Source organism: Balaenoptera borealis, assembly GCF_965194805.1.
Source record: "Balaenoptera borealis genome assembly, chromosome: 2".
Lineage (NCBI taxonomy): Eukaryota > Metazoa > Chordata > Mammalia > Artiodactyla > Balaenopteridae > Balaenoptera > Balaenoptera borealis.
In genome coordinates this window covers 161,332,060-161,349,247 of record NC_138867.1, presented here as the reverse complement: position 1 = coordinate 161,349,247, position 17,188 = coordinate 161,332,060, and the positions used below count along the sequence as shown (strand labels likewise).

Below are 17,188 nucleotides of genomic sequence, written 5' to 3'. Positions count from 1 at the left end.
TCTAGGAGCTGGGTCAAAAAGGATCTTGCTGTGATTTATGTCATAGAGTGTTCTGCCTCTGTTTTCCTCTAAGAGTTGGATAGTGTCTGGCCTTACATTTAGGTCTTTAACCCATTTTGAGTCTATTTTTGTGTATGGTGTTAGGGAGTGTTCTGCTTTCATTCTTTTACATGTAGCTGTCCAGTTTTCCCAGCACCATTTATTGAAGAGGCTGTCTTTTCTCCATTGTATATTCTTGCCTCCTTTATCAAGAATAAGGTGACCCTATGTGAGTGGGTTTATCTCTGGGCTTTTTACCCTGTTCCATTGATCTGTATTTCTGTTTTTGTGCCAGTCCCATACTGTCTTGATGACTGTTCTTGCTTTGCTTTAAATAACAGCATAGTAGAAAACTCTATAGTGTCCATATGGAATAACTTACCAGTGGAGTAATAATCTCCTAAAATTCAAAATACCATTTATACCTTGATTAATTCTCTTGGCATTCTTATCCTATTTTACTTTACTCCTGAGAGTCCCCAAACTCTTAGAAAATTGGCAATTCAGAGTAAGATTAAAATATGCAGCTCCTTTGTAGATGAAATGTAAGACCACAATGTAAAAATCTCAGTTATCTGATATTTTTCTTCTATTAGCATTAGGCTTCCTGGAAAGAGATAATTTAACAGTGCTAGTCACCCATACCGGTGAATATTAGAATTTGGTACAGGTATTTACTATCCATTTCATTGATTTACACCTCTCTAATATTTATATGGCAGTTTGTGGTTTTCAAAGCACTTTCATACTTATTATCTCTGAGTTACCAACTCTGATTAACTGGGTCCAGTTCATGTGATTACTGATGAGAAGGGGGCCCAGCCTAGTCTTGAGACTTGGTGGTGTTCTTTTGACATATATTGGGTGTGTTCAGCATGAACACCTTGTGATGAATCATTATTTAGGGTATGCCAGAAATGAAGTCATATTCTTAAGCTAAGGAAAGGAAGAAAATCCAGTAGCTTAAAGTTACTTTTGAATAAGTAGGAAAATACTTTTTTTGAGATTAACTAATTCAGATTTGGTAATTGACTTTTTTCCCCCTCACTAAAGAAGTGGAGGTAATTTTCTATTAAATACTGGAATATTGAAGGTAAGACTGTTAGATGTATTTAGGATTATGAAACTGAGCAGTAACTGTCAAGAGTAATAAATGTTATTCACTAATATTCCAAACTCGCCTATTTATGGCAATCCCACATTTTCTCTTTGTTTATTTTTAATCTCCTTGTTATGATACTTCTATAGCTGGCCATTTTTATGATCTCTTAAACTTTGTGTTTAGGTTCATGAGAAAAAATAAAGTTATCTTTGGGTAGAGGACTTGGTGGCTTCCCCCTCCTCTGATTTCTTACTTGTTTTTCTGCTAATTGCCATTTTACTTTTCGTATTTTCCCTTCTTTCATTCTGGACAACTGTAACTTTTCATTTTAATTAATTAGTGATGTTTTCCTATTACACTGCTCCCACAACGCCCTCCTCCAACCTAAATATAGGTTGCTCTAGAGTTTGCAATATACATTTTCACTCTTTTCTTTTTCCTCAGCTTTTTCAATGCCAAAAATTGTAGATAGTTAAGGTGTACAACATGATGCTTTCATCTATGTATGCATTGTGAAATGGTTACCACAGTCAAGCTAATTAACACATTCATCAACCTTAAATAGTTACCTTTTTTCGTGTGTGTGGTGAGAACACTTTTTAAAAATTGTAGTATAATTGACATATAACATTTTATTAGTTTCTGGTGTACAACATAACAACTCAATATTTGTTTATATTGCAAAATCATCACCACAGTAAATCTATTGAACATCCATCAGTATACATAGTTATAAATTTTTTTTCTTGTGATGAGAACTTTTAAGATGTATTCTCTTAGCAACTTTGACATATGCAGCACATATTTATAGTCACCATGCTGTACATCACATCCCCAGGACTTACTGTTTTGTAACTGGAAATGTGTACCTTCTGGTCCCCTTCACCCATGTCGCCCACCTCTGACTCCCCACTTCTGGCAGGCTACCGGTCTTTTCTGTGAGCTTGGTCTTTTTGTTTTTGTTTTAGATTCCATATGTAAGTGCAGTCATAATGACATTTATCTACTCTGACTTACCTCACGTAGCACGTTCTCAAGGTCCATCCATATTGTGGCCAATGAAAAGACTTTCCCCCTTTTTTATGGCTGAGTAATATTCCTGTGTGTGTATACATACATACGTATGTACATACCGCATTTTCTTATCTATTCATCCACTGATGGACACTTAGGTTGTTGAGAACACTTTTTAAGATGTATTCTCTTAGCAAATTTCAAGTATGCAACACAACATTGTTAACTAGAGTCAATATCCTATACGTTAGATCCCCAGGACTTATTCATCTTATAACTGAAAGTTTGTACACTTTGACCAACATCTTCCCATTTCCCCACCCCCAGCCCCTGGCAACCACCCTTCTACCCTCTGCTTTTCTGAGTTCACCTTTTTCAGATTCCACATTATAAGCAAGATCTTCCATGTTTTTAATATGTGGCATTTCCTTCTCATTCTTCTTTGCAGTGTCCATTTTTCTGCTTACATTGCCCCTCTACTCTTGGGTGTTGTCTCCTTTTCCCCTTAGCGCCTTTAACTATTTTTTTAAAATATTTATTTATTTTATTTATTTATTTTTTGGTCTGTGTTGGGTCTTAGTTGTGGCATGCGGGATCTTCATTGTGATGCGCGGGCTCTCTAGTTGTGGCGCACGGGCTCCAGAGCGCATGGGCTCTGTCGTTTGTGGGATGCAGCCTCTCTAGTTGAGGCGTGGGGGCTCCATAGTGGCGGCACGCGGGCTTAGTTGCCCTGCGGCATGTGGGATCTTAGTTCTCTGACCGGGGATCAAACCCGTGTCCCCCGCACTGGAAGACGGATTCTTAACCGCTGGACCACCAGGGAAGTCCTGTGCCTTTAGCTATTTATCATAGTTACTTTAAATTCCCTGTCTGGTAATTCCAACATCTGTGTCAAATATATGAGTCTTATTTTTTACTAGCAGGGGCGAGAGTGGGAGAAATGCCCTTTCCCCAGGTAGGACAAAGCTCTGTTAAAATTTTTACTCCTGAGGGTCTGTCTTTGGATAGAGTACACTTTGGGCATATTTCACAATTGTTACTCTTCCCCTCCTGCAGCCAGAACCACAAGGGGATTTTTGTTGGCTCTTCACTGTGAGACCCTGGTGTGGTTCCTGGATTAAAGCCCATGAAAGTACGGGCCCCCCTAAAACCGCCGGCCCTGGGACTTTCCTCACTCGCTTGCTTGTACATCCACACTCAGCCCCCAGCAGTTCCTTAAAATTACCACTTAAGTGTTTCTGCTCACAGCTTCTGCTCCAGGTGAGCAGATCTCAGCTTCAGCTCTGTGGGTTTGCCAGTGTCTCTTGATGTTGGAGGGGTAATTTTTCCTGTGACCCTCAGTTCTCTGATAGGTCCTAGAAAACTCATTGATTTTCTGTTTTTCAACTTTTTCTTGTAAAACTAGTAGTGATGACTTCTGAGTTTTTTACATGTTGGAACTGAAGTTCCAGTAGCTTCCCGTATGGAACAGGCCTACTCATTCTTGTTTTATGAAGGTATTTGTATGAATTTTGCTGTTTAGAATAAAATCTAAAATAATAATATAATAAAAACAATTTATTAATTATATTTGGGAATCAGCTTTAGTTTTATTCATTAACACATAACTGTTTATGGAATCAGTAAGTTAACCTATGCCCAGGAATTTGAAAGTAGATCACAGAGATCTTAATTAACAATATACCTGTCTTATACAGCTTTTTCAGTTCTGCTAGATGTTGAATGAATTTGACTATTTCATCATGTCTGTTTCTAAACTTAATTTATATTGGAAGTTGCCTTATTGAAAATAAAAAACCCTTTGACTTTAAAAAAATGTCTTAAAATAAATGAGAGCATATTTCCTAATGTAAGATTGAGATAAGAGTCTAGTAATAAAATGTAAGACCCAGAATAATTGTTAAATATCATATTTCAGATTTTATCCCATTCTAGTAGATAAGTGCTTCCCTAGCATTATTACATTTTAAAAGCAGGGCAGTGAAGTAAGTCAGACAGAGAAAGACAAATACTGTATGATCTCACTTATATGTGGAATGTAAAAACCAAAAACCAACCAAAAACTGAACTCATAGATACAGAGACCAGATTGGTAGTTGTCAGAAATGGAGGGCTGTGTGTGTGTGTGTGTGTGTGTGTGTGTGTGTTTGTATAATGGGTGGAGGTGGTCAAAAGGTACAAACTTCCAGTTATTAAAAAAAAAATGTAACTGTGTAGTGATATTTTGTCTATGTAATATTTAAGCAGAGAAGAACCTTATAAATTGAAGACTAGCTATTAGATGTTTGATAATCGCCTGTTGAAATTGGAGTATAGGTGGCTTCTGGGGACATGGTTTGCCCACTGCCACTGTATGTATATCTGATAGAATTTGGACATTTTCTTTGTAGGCACACGAGGCAGCATCGGAAGCCAGAGCCAGTCCAGAGATGAGTGATCGAATACAGCAATTGGAGAGAGAGATTGCCAGGTACAAAGATGACTCTAGCAAGGCCCAGGCAGAAGTTGACCGCCTCTTGGAAATCTTGAAGGAGGTGGAAAATGAGAAGAATGACAAAGATAAGAAGATTGCTGAGTTGGAAAGGTAAGGAAAGGAAAGCTGAAGAGGCACTCTCTATGTTAGAGAGGTTGAAGGATGGTTTTAAAACTATGTACTTTTCGGGACATATTTTTCCAATATATCTGCCTCTCTGAATTTACTTTATTACCTACTTTTTATTCTAAGTCAGTGTAGCTTCACTGTTGCAGTCTCTGAATGGCAACACGGAGTGGGAATAGATTGGGAAGCTATGGACTTCAGCATCATTGATTGGAAAGAGAAAGTATTCATTGATTAAGAAGTTAAAGTTTTCTACTGGCTAATCAAGAGAGTGCAGATAGCCACTTGCTCTCTCATTATTTATTTATCTGTGTAAGGAACAAATGAACCTCAAGTTTAAGGAGTTAAAATTTTTAATTGGTTTAGACCTTTTATGTTGAGCCGTTGCTCTTTTGGGCTGTGAATTTTTAGACTCTGTATTGTGGAGAAGCAAGCTATTACATCGGTACATAGGTCAAATTTAGAAGGAGGGACATTTTGAGGACAAGTTAGGAGACTTGGATGTGATTTTTTATTGAGCTCTGACTTTGACTTCTTCAGAATGAGCTTTGTTTAAACAGAACCAGCCAGATAGCTCTCTTGGAATTTTCTTTGCTTTTTTTTCTTGTTAGGGTATTTTGTACTAAAGATAAAGCGTATGCCTCTTGGCCTCTTCCTTTACACCATGTATTTAACATAAATTCACAAGTGCATAGAAATAGTTCTTCCAGTAGAACTGCATTAATCACTGTATTCTGAACAGTCAGAGAGACTGGCAGTGACAGAATGAAGTCATTAATCCGTGTGACTCCTTTGAGCCTGATTCTTAGAAGTATTTTATTTTCATGCTCTTGAATGTTGGGAAGTAGTAGACTACTTTCATAAGTTGTTTACTAAGTTTTAAATTTTTAGGATATTGGTAGACTTGATATTTTCCCCTAGAAGTAACTTTTTCCTCTTGTTCTGTACCCATAGAATTTTGATTTTCAAAAAACTAAAAGGATAAAGTCCAACCCTCACAATTCTTCTTCACTAAGTTGAAAGTGTGAATGAATGAGCTGATCACCTACTCATTTGTTTCCTCTTATTTTGATATTAACTCTATTCGTGTTTTCTGGTCTGGTTCTGGATAAGATGGGTGGATAAAGTTCTTTAAGTCAGAATTAACAAATTATCAGAGTCTCAAGATTAGATTATGTATGTTTTTTGTACGTCTTCCCTGTTTGCACTGCATCTTTACCCCCAGCACACGTGCACGTGCACACACACACACACACACTCTCGTTACATACTTACATAAGTACATGCCTTTCTTTGCTTTTGTGTCACCCTGAAATCAACAGCAGTACTTCATAGATGTAATTTATTTTTATTTTATTTATTTATTTATTTATTTTTTGAAATCAGACTTTTATTCAAATCTTAATTTCATAGATTTTAAAATACGATACTTCTGATGGATTAGTGACTTCCCACTAAATGTATTTCAGTCTTTCAGAAAAGAAATTTCTTGATAAAGTTTTATTTTTCAGTTTGATTTTTTTCTGTTAGAACTCTGCATTGAAATTATTGCTTGCTATTCCAGATACCTTGCTTGAAAAATGTTTCAATTCATTTTTGGACCCAGTACTGATTTTGGGAGATGGACGTGATTTGAACGAGAGTAAGAAATAGAATTAAATCTATATTTGATATCCAAAGCACACCAGATAGCTTTTATTAGCCACTATATTTCTCACATTTGGGGAGAGAGTTGTAAATGATCTGTTCTTTCCACAGAATATTACTTATAAATTTGAACAAGTACTATAGAATTTTGTCCTCTGGTCATGTAACATTGTAATCTTCTTTTAAGATTCGACACACAGTTTCCTGGCTACCGAGAAAAGAAACAGTTTTAAAAACTCAATTGCTACTGGCTTTGTAATTTGTTATTGAGCAGCATAGTTTAAGAGGGGAATAAAAGATGATTGGAATTATTTTATGCCTTTTCTTCCCAGAGTTTTAGTACTGAGCTGCGTGTGCGTGGCTGCTGTGTTTCTTACTAACCGTTTGCTTCTTATGTTGCTGTTCCACTGTTTCCTGGGTGTGGGTGTCTGGCTCCCTGTCATTCCTCATCTGAGTTTCTTCACCTTTCTTTTGGCGTGTCTTATCCTGGTCCTATTCCATTGGGGTTTTGGTCTCTGTGTCTGTCTGTGTTCATGTCCCTCTTGGCCATGCTGTTTCCCAGAAAGCCAGCCTCCCGCACTTTGTACCTTCCACGCCACATTTCTGTCCCTGCACCGTCGGGGGGGTTTGTTTGGGACTTCCTGGGAAAGTGAGTGTTAAGTAAGGCTACAGTTGTGTACTCGAGGAGTTGCTGCTGCCACTCTTGCTGCTGCTGGGGCTTGCTGGGGGTTTTGCTTGATCAGAATTAAAGACCAGCCGGTTATATATCCAGTTGAACAGTACCTCTTAGGTCCATTGCTTGTGGATAAAGTATGTGTTCTCTCTGCTAAGATTCTGATATTGTTGGATATAATTGTCTTATTCTTGGTTTCTAGCCCATCTTTTATGTGGTGGTTCTTTTGCTGGAGTGCCCTTTAAGTAGTAGCCTCTCAGGCGATGCAGCTGTAGTGCCACACCCTGATTCAGGAAGTAGCATGCATTTTTACTGGGTGTTCAGCCACCTTCTAAGTGCAAAAATGACAGCAGAATGTTATCATTGGGCTAAAGAAAATTCTTATTATTCTTTTAAAATTTCCTAGTACTTATGTAAGATTCTCCAATATTAATAGGTTTAGATTAAATCATGAAGAATTCCCAGACTTATTCTTTGTGGTCTTGAGAAAAACAAATAGTCCCTTACACTGCTCTTACAGAACAATGGTAGTTCCTGTCAGATGATTTAGTGTTGTACCAGTGTCTTGAGCTACTGCAATTTTAAAACGAGGATTATGTAGGCCTACCCATACATCTGCAAATACAAAATATTTTTCCCAATTAAATCGAAGAAGTACTATTTCTAAATTTATATTCCGTACTGTGGTGTGTATCAGTTGGAGTTCAACCAGAGAGGCAGAACCAGTAGGAGAGATACATACATACATTTATATATATATGATACATATATATCCGTTTTATTACAAGGAATTGTCTTGCATGATTGTCAGCAGCTGGCTAAGCGAGTCTGAAATGTGTATGGGAAAGCTGTCAGGAGGAGATCACCTGCAGGATAGAACTCCCGTGGGCATGGGCCAGAACGGTGGTCCGCAGGCAAAATTTCTTTTCTTTCCTTGGGAAACCTGCTTTTAGGGCCTTCCAAAGAATTGAGATAGCCCACTTCGATTATCTGGGATAGTAATCTCCTTTACTTAAATGGATTGTAGGCTTTACTTATATCCGCAAAATACCTTCATAGCAACATGTAGATTAGTGTTGGATTAAGTTAACTGGGTGCTGTAGCCTACCCAGGTTGACACTTCAAGAAAGTCATCACCTGGCGGTTCTGGATAGTCTCCACAGATGATTTTAAGGGAGAAAATCATAGTAAAAACAAACCTAAAGATTGACGTGTTATATAAGTAGATTGATTTCGATTAGCATGAGGAACCCAAAATGTAAATTGAATATTTCTCTTCTCAAGTGAGCATATTATGGTTTCTATTTAGATGCACGATGAATAGCCTTTTCTTTGGCATAATGTTTAAAATGTTTAGTAATGTAGGCGGATGAAATTCTGATAGTAGTATCTTTTCAGACTCCTGAAAGAATTGCTTGTTGTCTGCTCTTTCACTCATGTCCCTTTAGCTAAATACCCATGCCATGGCAGTATACTGGGAGCATTATCCCCCGTGCATAATTTTGCTTCTGTATTTGCTTTATTACCTTTTTTTTTCTGATACAGAAGCACTAATGAATCTGCAGAGTTTGGTGTTTGCACTAGAAATCCTCAATTTTTACTCTAATGTGAGGTTTATTTAAATTACATTCAGCATCCCACTTAGCAACTTTTATGTTTGGAGAATGACACCCATCTTCTGATTTTTCACATAATTTAGGTATCAAGGATTGCCTTTGGTTTATGAAAGTTAGGAATTTTCAGTGATGTAAAGAATAATAGAATATTATTGTGTAACTTAAATAATTTATAAGAAATTTGGATTTACTGTATTTCCTGATTTGTGGGAATATAAAAACTGGAATTTTAATGGATGTAGATTCCATTTGGGGTTGTGTTTTGAAATTTATAAGAGGGATTAAAAGATGAGAAGAAAGGACATGTTTTCTTAGACATGTTTAATCTTTGAAAACCCTAAAGTTCTTTTTATTCCTTATTCCTTTTACCTGGTTACTCTCCCTTTAAATATGCATCTCTACTGTTAGTAAGATTTGTAGTTATCAAGCTCTTGAGAATAATAGCCAATCTGTGAGTTTAGTTTTTCTCTCTGTACCTCACTCTCCTCTTTGCCACAAAGTATATACCCTTTCCTTCTTCATTAATGAATGAATGAATTTTTCTACTTATGAAGGCTCTTATTTGCTGGTCACTGTTCTGGGCTCTGGGGACACAACAGGGAACAAAGCAAACAAAATCTCTGCCTTCCAGGAGTTTATCATTTAGCCTCAGAAGACGAAAGCTCCAGCAAGGAGCGGACTTTTCCTCTGTAGGCAATGCTGGCAGAGGCGTTCTTCCACAGCTTGCCGGTACCTAGAAATTTCAGTGAGGAGGTTTCCATTTGCGGTCTGGTTGAGCTCTCCTGGGAAGTCATACTTAACATACTCAATTGATGTGTGCCCCAGGATACAGAATTATTACGGAAAAGGGGCTTCTTGTTGAACTTCAGACTCTTAAGTCTGGTCTTCTAATTTTTGTGACCAGTATTAAATGATAATGGCTTGAGAGGTTGTTTGGATAGAAGGCTAGCAGGTTGTTTTGGATCCTAGGCTCCTAATTTTAGGTCCTAGAACTGTAGCGTAGATGGAGATGTAAAATGGAGAGGGAAAGCCAGGATAGTGTGCTGCTACTGGTACTATTCTGACAAAGGCAAGAGAACCAGGAATCAGTGTTGTTATTTACATACATACACACACACACACACATATACACACACATATGTATAGGTACATAAGCACATTTTGGGGCCAGTCTCGTAAGTAGATTTATATTAGGTTTTTATTAGGAGGAAACTTAGTTTTTCTGCTTTGTGATGGTTGCTTTCATTTTCTTTGCTAACTGTCTTTTCCAGACCTCATCTAGAACTATTAGTTCTAGGCTTTCACATCATGATTAAACTTAAATTTTGTGGACTAGCAAGAAAACTTAACCTGTGTTTATAATGTTTCCAAGGGAACTACATTCTGGTTTATAAACAACTGGCTCTATTAAACAACTGGTATATGATGTATTCATAAGATTTGGAGCTGCTTGATTTTTTTTTTTAAAGCAAGGGTGTTCCCAGTTTGCTCAGAATTCAGGCTCAAGGTAGTTAGCCCCTGAATTAACTGTCTAAATTGCTACAGCAGTAACTGTTAACCTCATTTTGGTAAGTGAGAGGAATCTATACTTCTGTAGTTCAAGATGAACATAATGAACTGAGCTTGAACACAAAGAATGGGGTCGTTTTCCCATCATGCCGGGAGTGAGATTTAGTCTGTGGTGTTATTTGCACGCGTGCATGTGTAAGAGAAAGTACTTCTCTGGTGGTATTTGGAGAATTTAGGGAAGATAGTTGCTAGGCTTAAATCCTCATGGCTCGAGGATATGACCTTTTAAGTTTTTTTATTTGCTTTTAAAGCTTACTAGTACCTGAAATTTTATGTAATGAAAACGGAGTTATTTTTACTTTTTATAAATCTTTCAAAATGTGTTGGCAAACTTAGAGTTTACAAGATATTTCCAACTTTTGGTCTGCTATTAGTAGATTTAACTCTTTGTTTTCTTTAAAACTGGGCTTTAGAATTAGGAGGTGAATGCTTTTTTGTTATCTGCTTTTTTGAGTATTTTCTCTTTGACTAAAATTTTCTTTCCCCTTATTCATTTGTGGGGATTTGACCCCTTTTAATTGTTATCTTTTTTGGGGGAAAAAAAAAACTTTACTGACCTCTCTTAGGTAGTAATGTCTCTTTCCTTTTTTTTTTTTTTTTTGTGTGTGTGTGTGTGCTTTTGTTATAGTATCTATCACATTCTGTCCCAGGACTGTACATTGTTGTGAGCCCAATAAATACATACATTAAAACGTAGAGACACAGCTCCTTTCTCATTTTACTGTCTAATCATCCCACATTTCTTCACTTTTATCTTTCCATCCCCCACACATTCAGACCGTTGATCAAGCAGATGGAGATTTAATAGTCCCTTATACCCTTGTTTGTTATAGTGAATATATTTTTATATTTGTTTCTTCTATATGTTTGTAATATGTTTACCATTGCCCATATACTTTTCTTTCTGTAAAAATATAAGTAAACGCATATGCATTAAATATTCTTATTTAATATAATTCAGTAGGATTACTTTTCTATCTGCAGGTTAAACAAAAGTATAGATAACCTCTCTCCTCTTCTGTCACAGTGAAATACCAATTCTAACTTGTATTTTTACATTTTAACATCACTGAAACTGGGATACGTGAATAAATAATGGCGTGATTTAATTGGTATATATTTTTTTATTGCTTGGTAATACATAAAGTAATGGCACATCTTCTTCCTTTGGTGAATTGATATTGAAGATGTGCGCAAAGAGAGTGAATAAAATTATTTCAGTGGCTGGGGGTGGAAGGAAGTATTTCCAAATTAACGTTATCTTCTCATGTATTCCATTTTAAATGTGTGTAACCAGATGAATATGTTTACTATTATCATTAGATATTTGACTGTTTTAACTGCATCCTGAAAGTTTATTTGCTTAGGTTGACCTAAAATTTTTGTTGACATTTTCATTTGGAAAGTGGGTTTTATGTTTGTGATTTTATATTGGTATCACAGTACATTCAGGCATCTATGGCACAGTATAACCTGAGAATATAAACCTACATATTTAATCTTCATATTTGTAAATATTTTTTCTGTAAAGAAATCCCGAATTGATCATTCAGCTTAATGTCTTCAGAAATCTCCCATAGGGAAATTAATATTAAGCTGTATATAGATTTGGCGTAAACTAGTATACAATTGATGAGGAAAATGGTTCCTTAAAGCATTGCCTTACTTTTAAATTTATAGTCATGTATCTTTGATCCACGAAGGACAGTGTTGGTGAATGTGGTCTTGACGTAGCTGGAATAGAGGAGAAATGAGTGTGGTGATTGTGTGTGCTTTCTTGAGGGAGAATGGGTTGTGTTTAAAAAAACGAAAAGAAAAAGGGAAAACGAGATGCTGCGACTGTTGTAACGGAAGGCGACTGGTTCTTTATCAGATCCTGCTGGCTTCAGCTTGCTTTCTGGGGGGGGGGGGCGCTTGTTTCTTCCTTCGTCCTCCTAGATGAATTTCACTGATTTCATTTAAAAGAAGAATAAATCACACCGCTTTACATAGTCAGTTCTATTAGGCCATCTTCCTAAAGTTTCTTGTGGGCACAGCACCTTATAATTTATTACAGTCTTGATAGAAATTTTGATGGTTACCTCAAGTTTTTACTTGACACTGGAAACATTAGAATTATATATAGTTATTCTATATGCAGATTTTTTTTCTCCTAAATTTATTTCCCAAGAGCTAAAGTTTGATGCCAAAGTGAAATATGACTCCTGAACTGTAAAATAGTTAAAAAGATCCTTAAGGTTGCTCACTCTCGACAGGAATAAGCTTAATTTTTCTTTTTTCAGGGATTTTCTCGTGTCTCATATAAAACTTTGCATCTATATGAGATTTCAGTGAGTGTCATCACTGATCTAAAATTATTCTAACGTAATGTGTCATAACCAACAAAAATAAAAAAGATCATTGGGAACAGTCATTTAGATAAATGATTGGCCTCTCTTTGACTTTGAACATTGTCTGCATTCTACACTGTTTTCCAAATGCCAAAGATCCGTGGATTTTTGTAGATCCCTTCAGGAGTCTGTAAGCATCATAGGACATATAAAGTATGTCCAGGAGGTGTGTCAGCAGACCTACATTCCTCTCACGGATCCACCACGTATTTGCTGTGTGGTTGTGAGGAGTTTTGTTTGTCATTTTGTTTCTCTGTTTTTCATCTATTTATCTTATGTGATGGCGATCATAAATCTTGTTATCCTTGCCTTTCATTATTCTGACAATGAGTTTTAAAAAACTCTCGTTTTAGTACTGAAATATTAGAAAACATTAAAGTGCAAGTTGAAATGGTGCTTGCATTCAAGAAATAAACTTCTTGTGTTAGATTCTTAAAGTAAAATTTAGATCCTGAAGGTGAGCTGGATGGCACTGGCTGTTAGAAGTCTTAAGTATTTGGAGGATAATATCGATACTACTTTCAATGAAATTGATTAATTTTTAAAAAGGGAAAACTGCCTGTTGTTATGAAAAGCAGTAATGAACGTCAGGGGCTTCGTGCTAAGGTAGGAATAGGAATCATGGCTACTTTGCATCTCTTTCTGCTGAGCAGTATTGGAAATGAATTGATGTTTATAGAGCCATATAGTCTTCATTATTGCTTTGAGATTGCGCCTTTGGGGGTGGATTTGATAGATTTGGAATGAGAAATAATGGGTGTAATTAAGGAAACATTATTTTCACATTTGAGAAAATTATTTCAAAATCTTCCAAATGAATTAGAGTTCTGTTTTCTACAGAATAACTGAAGCTGTCAGTGTTTTTGTACTTTTGCTCCTGGATGACTTGGGTCTAAGACATGGACTGGGGTGGGTAAAGGAGTTGTCAGTTCTAAGATGGGTGTGTATAGCACTAAGCTGACTGACGTTGTAGGATCACAGTTAGCTACTTAAACGAGAAGGGGAGCAGCTAGCCTTCTTTTCTTTTCCTTTGTGTTTAAGAAACTACTTTTTTTCCTGCCCTAGGAAATGGTAAATTTTAGACAAAATTTGTTCTTTTAGAAACTTACATTAAGGTACAGTGGTGTAATCTAATATGAAAATACACTTGTTGAAAATCTGAAATGACTAATTTTTGTTGCCAGTGCAGAATCTGTGTGACTCCTTTCCCTTCTCTAATCCTGTGCTTTATATTTTGTCTATGTCTGTGAATAATATTATTTCTGAATATCGCCCTCACTAAGTTTTTTCTAACGTTCTCTTTCACACTTTCTTCCTGGGTTTGTTGTTTCCTTCAGTCTCACCTCAAGGTCAGTATGCTTGTCCTAAAACAAAGATATGTAACAGAACATTGTATACTAACGTTGTCTTGAATTCCTATAAGCAACTGGAATGATGGAACTTATCCCAGGAATGAGATGTCTAGAAATTCAGTTATGAGTGCAGAAGATGTCATGAATCTTAGATTTATCGGAAGAGTGGATTCACAGTTCTGTGCTTCAAAAGATAGTGAGAGTGGTCAGAAAGCGAGAATCAGACTGACCAGGTTTGGACTGAGAGAGAAACGAAGATGAAAGGAAGCCACTAGAGGAATGAGGAGGTGAAAAATATTGCTTTAATTTTATTCTGTTTTCATCCAGAGACATTCTGGCTGTTATAGGGAAGATTAACCAAGATGGCAGAGTAGAAGGACGTGCTCTCACTCCCTCTTCGAGAGCACCAGAATCACAACTGGCTGCTGGACAATCATCGAAGCCACTAGAGGAATGAGGAGGTGAAAAATATTGCTTTAATTTTATTCTGTTTTCATCCAGAGACATTCTGGCTGTTATAGGGAAGATTAACCAAGATGGCAGAGTAGAAGGACGTGCTCTCACTCCCTCTTCGAGAGCACCAGAATCACAACTGGCTGCTGGACAATCATCGACAGGAAGACACTGAAACTCACCAAAAAAGATACCCCACATCCAAAGACAAAGGAGAAGCCACAATGAGACGGTAGGAGGGGGCGCAATCACAATAAAATCAAATCCCATAACTGCTGGGTGGGTGACTCACAGACTGGCGAACACTTATACCACAGAAGTCCACCCACTGGAGTGGAGGTTCTGAGCCCCACGTCAGGCTTCCCAACCTGGGGGTCCGGCAACGGGAGGAGGAATTCCTAGAGAATCAGACTTTGAAGCCTAGTGGGAATTGATTGCAGGACTTTGACAGGACTGGGGGAAACAGAGACCCCACTCTTGGAGGGCGCACACGGAATAGTGTGCACCATCGGGTCCCGGGGGAAGGAGCAGTGACCCTGGGGGAGGCTGAACCAGACCTACCTGCTAGTGTTGGAGGGTCTCCTGCAGAGGCGGGGGCTGGCTCTGTTTCACCGTGGGGACAAGGACACTGGCAGCGGAGGTTCTGGGAAGTACTCTTTGGCGTGAGCCCTCCCAGAGTCTGCCGTTAGCCCCACCAAAGAGCCCAGGTAGGCTCCAGTGTTGGGTTGCCTCAGGCAAAACCACCAACAGGGAGGGAACCCAGCCCCACCCATCAGCAGTCAAGTGGATTAAAGTTTTACTGAGCTCTGACCACCACAGCAACAGTCAGCTCTACCCACCATCAGAGCCTCCCATCAAGCCTCTTAGATAGCCTCAACCACCAGAGGGCAGACAGCAGAAGCAAGGAAAACTACAATCCTGCAGCCTGTGGACCAAAAACCACATTTACAGAAAGACAGACAAGATGAAAAGGCAGAGGGCTACATACCAGATGAAGGAACAAGATAAAACCCCAGAAAAACAACTCAATGAAGTGGAGATAGGCAGCCTTCCAGAAAAAGAATTCAGAATAATGATAGTGAAGATGATCCAGGACCTCGGAATAAGAATGGAGGCAAAGATTGAGAAGATGCAAGAAATGATTAACAAAGACCTAGAAGAATTAAAGAACAAACAAACAGAGATGACCAATACAATAACTGAAATGAAAACTACACTAGAAGGAATCAATAGCAGAATAACGGAGGCAGAAGAACGGATAAGTGACCTGGAAGACAGAACGGTGGAATTCACTGCTGCGGAACAGACTAAAGAAAAAAGAATGAAAAGAAATGAAGACAGCCTAAGAGACCTCTGGGACAACATTAAACGCAACACCTGCAGAGCTGGTGCCCAGGCAGGGTGAGCTCTGGAGGAGAAGGCTTCCAGAGTCCCCAACAGTCTCCGCACGGTGGCCCATCCGGTGCCAAACACCTGCCACCCACAGCGAGAAGTCCCAGAAGAGTTCGGGCTCTTTGTCCTTGGGCCGGGTTTCTCCACGGGCTGGGCTTGCCTGTGGCCCCCGCCCCACCCCCGCCCCCGCCTGCCCTTGCTCTATGACACATACAATGGAATGTCACAGCACCAGGCTGAGCTGTCCAGTGCGTGCTAGACCTCGAGAAGAGTTAGAAGCTAGGGAGAAGCTCTCCCACTTTCACTCTCTTTTCTCAGGTCAGGCAGGCAGCAGCTCTGATATGGAAGCTATGGACACCACACCTCCTTCCCAGGCCGGCATTGTCCATTCTGCCCCTGTTTTCCCCAGCCCCCCATTTACGGCTTCGGCTGCCATTGGTCATTCAGCAGGCGGCACCTCTGACCCCGAAGCTATGGACACCACACCTCCTTCCCCGGCCGTCACTGTCCATTCTGCCCCTGTTTTCCCCAGCCCCCCATTTACGGCTTCGGCTGCCATTGGTCATTCGGCAGGCGGCACCTCTGACCCCGAAGCTATGGACACCACACCTCCTTCCCGGGCCGTCACTGTCCATTCTGCCCCTGTTTTCCCCAGCCCCCCATTTACGGCTTCGGCTGCCATTGGTCATTCGGCAGGCGGCACCTCTGACCCCGAAGCTATGGACACCACACCTCCTTCCCGGGCTGTCATTGTCCATTCTGCCCCTGTTTTCCCCAGCCCCCCATTTACGGCTTCGGCTGCCATTGGTCATTCGGCAGGCGGCACCTCTGACCCCGAAGCTATGGACACCACACCTCCTTCCCGGGCTGTCATTGTCCATTCTGCCCCTGTTTTCCCCAGCCCCCCATTTACGGCTTCGGCTGCCATTGGTCATTCGGCAGGCGGCACCTCTGACCCCGAAGCTATGGACACCACACCTCCTTCCCGGGCGGTCATTGTCCAGTCTGCCCCGTCTCCAAGTAGAACTACTACCCATTTCACACCGCTGCTCCAAGTTCTGGGAACACACCACCCAGTGGTAGCAATGCCTCAGCCCGTGCCTCGACTCAGTTACCTGAAACGCCGGCCAAAAGATAGACCAACCTTTCAAAGTTATGACAGAAAGCTGAGTAAGTTTTACGCTTGGAATTGCAATTACTGTTATTAACAAGCACAACTGTAGTGCTTAGACTACAACAAGTACTATTCTAAGTGCTTAGCAAATATTAACTCACTTAATCCTCATAACGGCAACCCTATAGGTATGTAATATTCACCTTTTTTTGGGGAAACTGAGGCCCA

At 39.2% G+C, this 17,188-nt stretch overlaps 1 protein-coding gene across 1 annotated transcript in view; it reads left to right on the top strand.

The window, feature by feature from the left end:
• LOC309623751 (ELKS/Rab6-interacting/CAST family member 1-like) overlaps nucleotides 1-17,188 on the top strand; it is a 131,592-nt gene that overhangs the window by 93,855 nt on the left and 20,549 nt on the right. Inside the window, 1 exon segment of the mRNA XM_082380890.1 lies at nucleotides 4,546-4,739. Coding sequence (XP_082237016.1) covers nucleotides 4,546-4,739 — 194 coding nt within the window.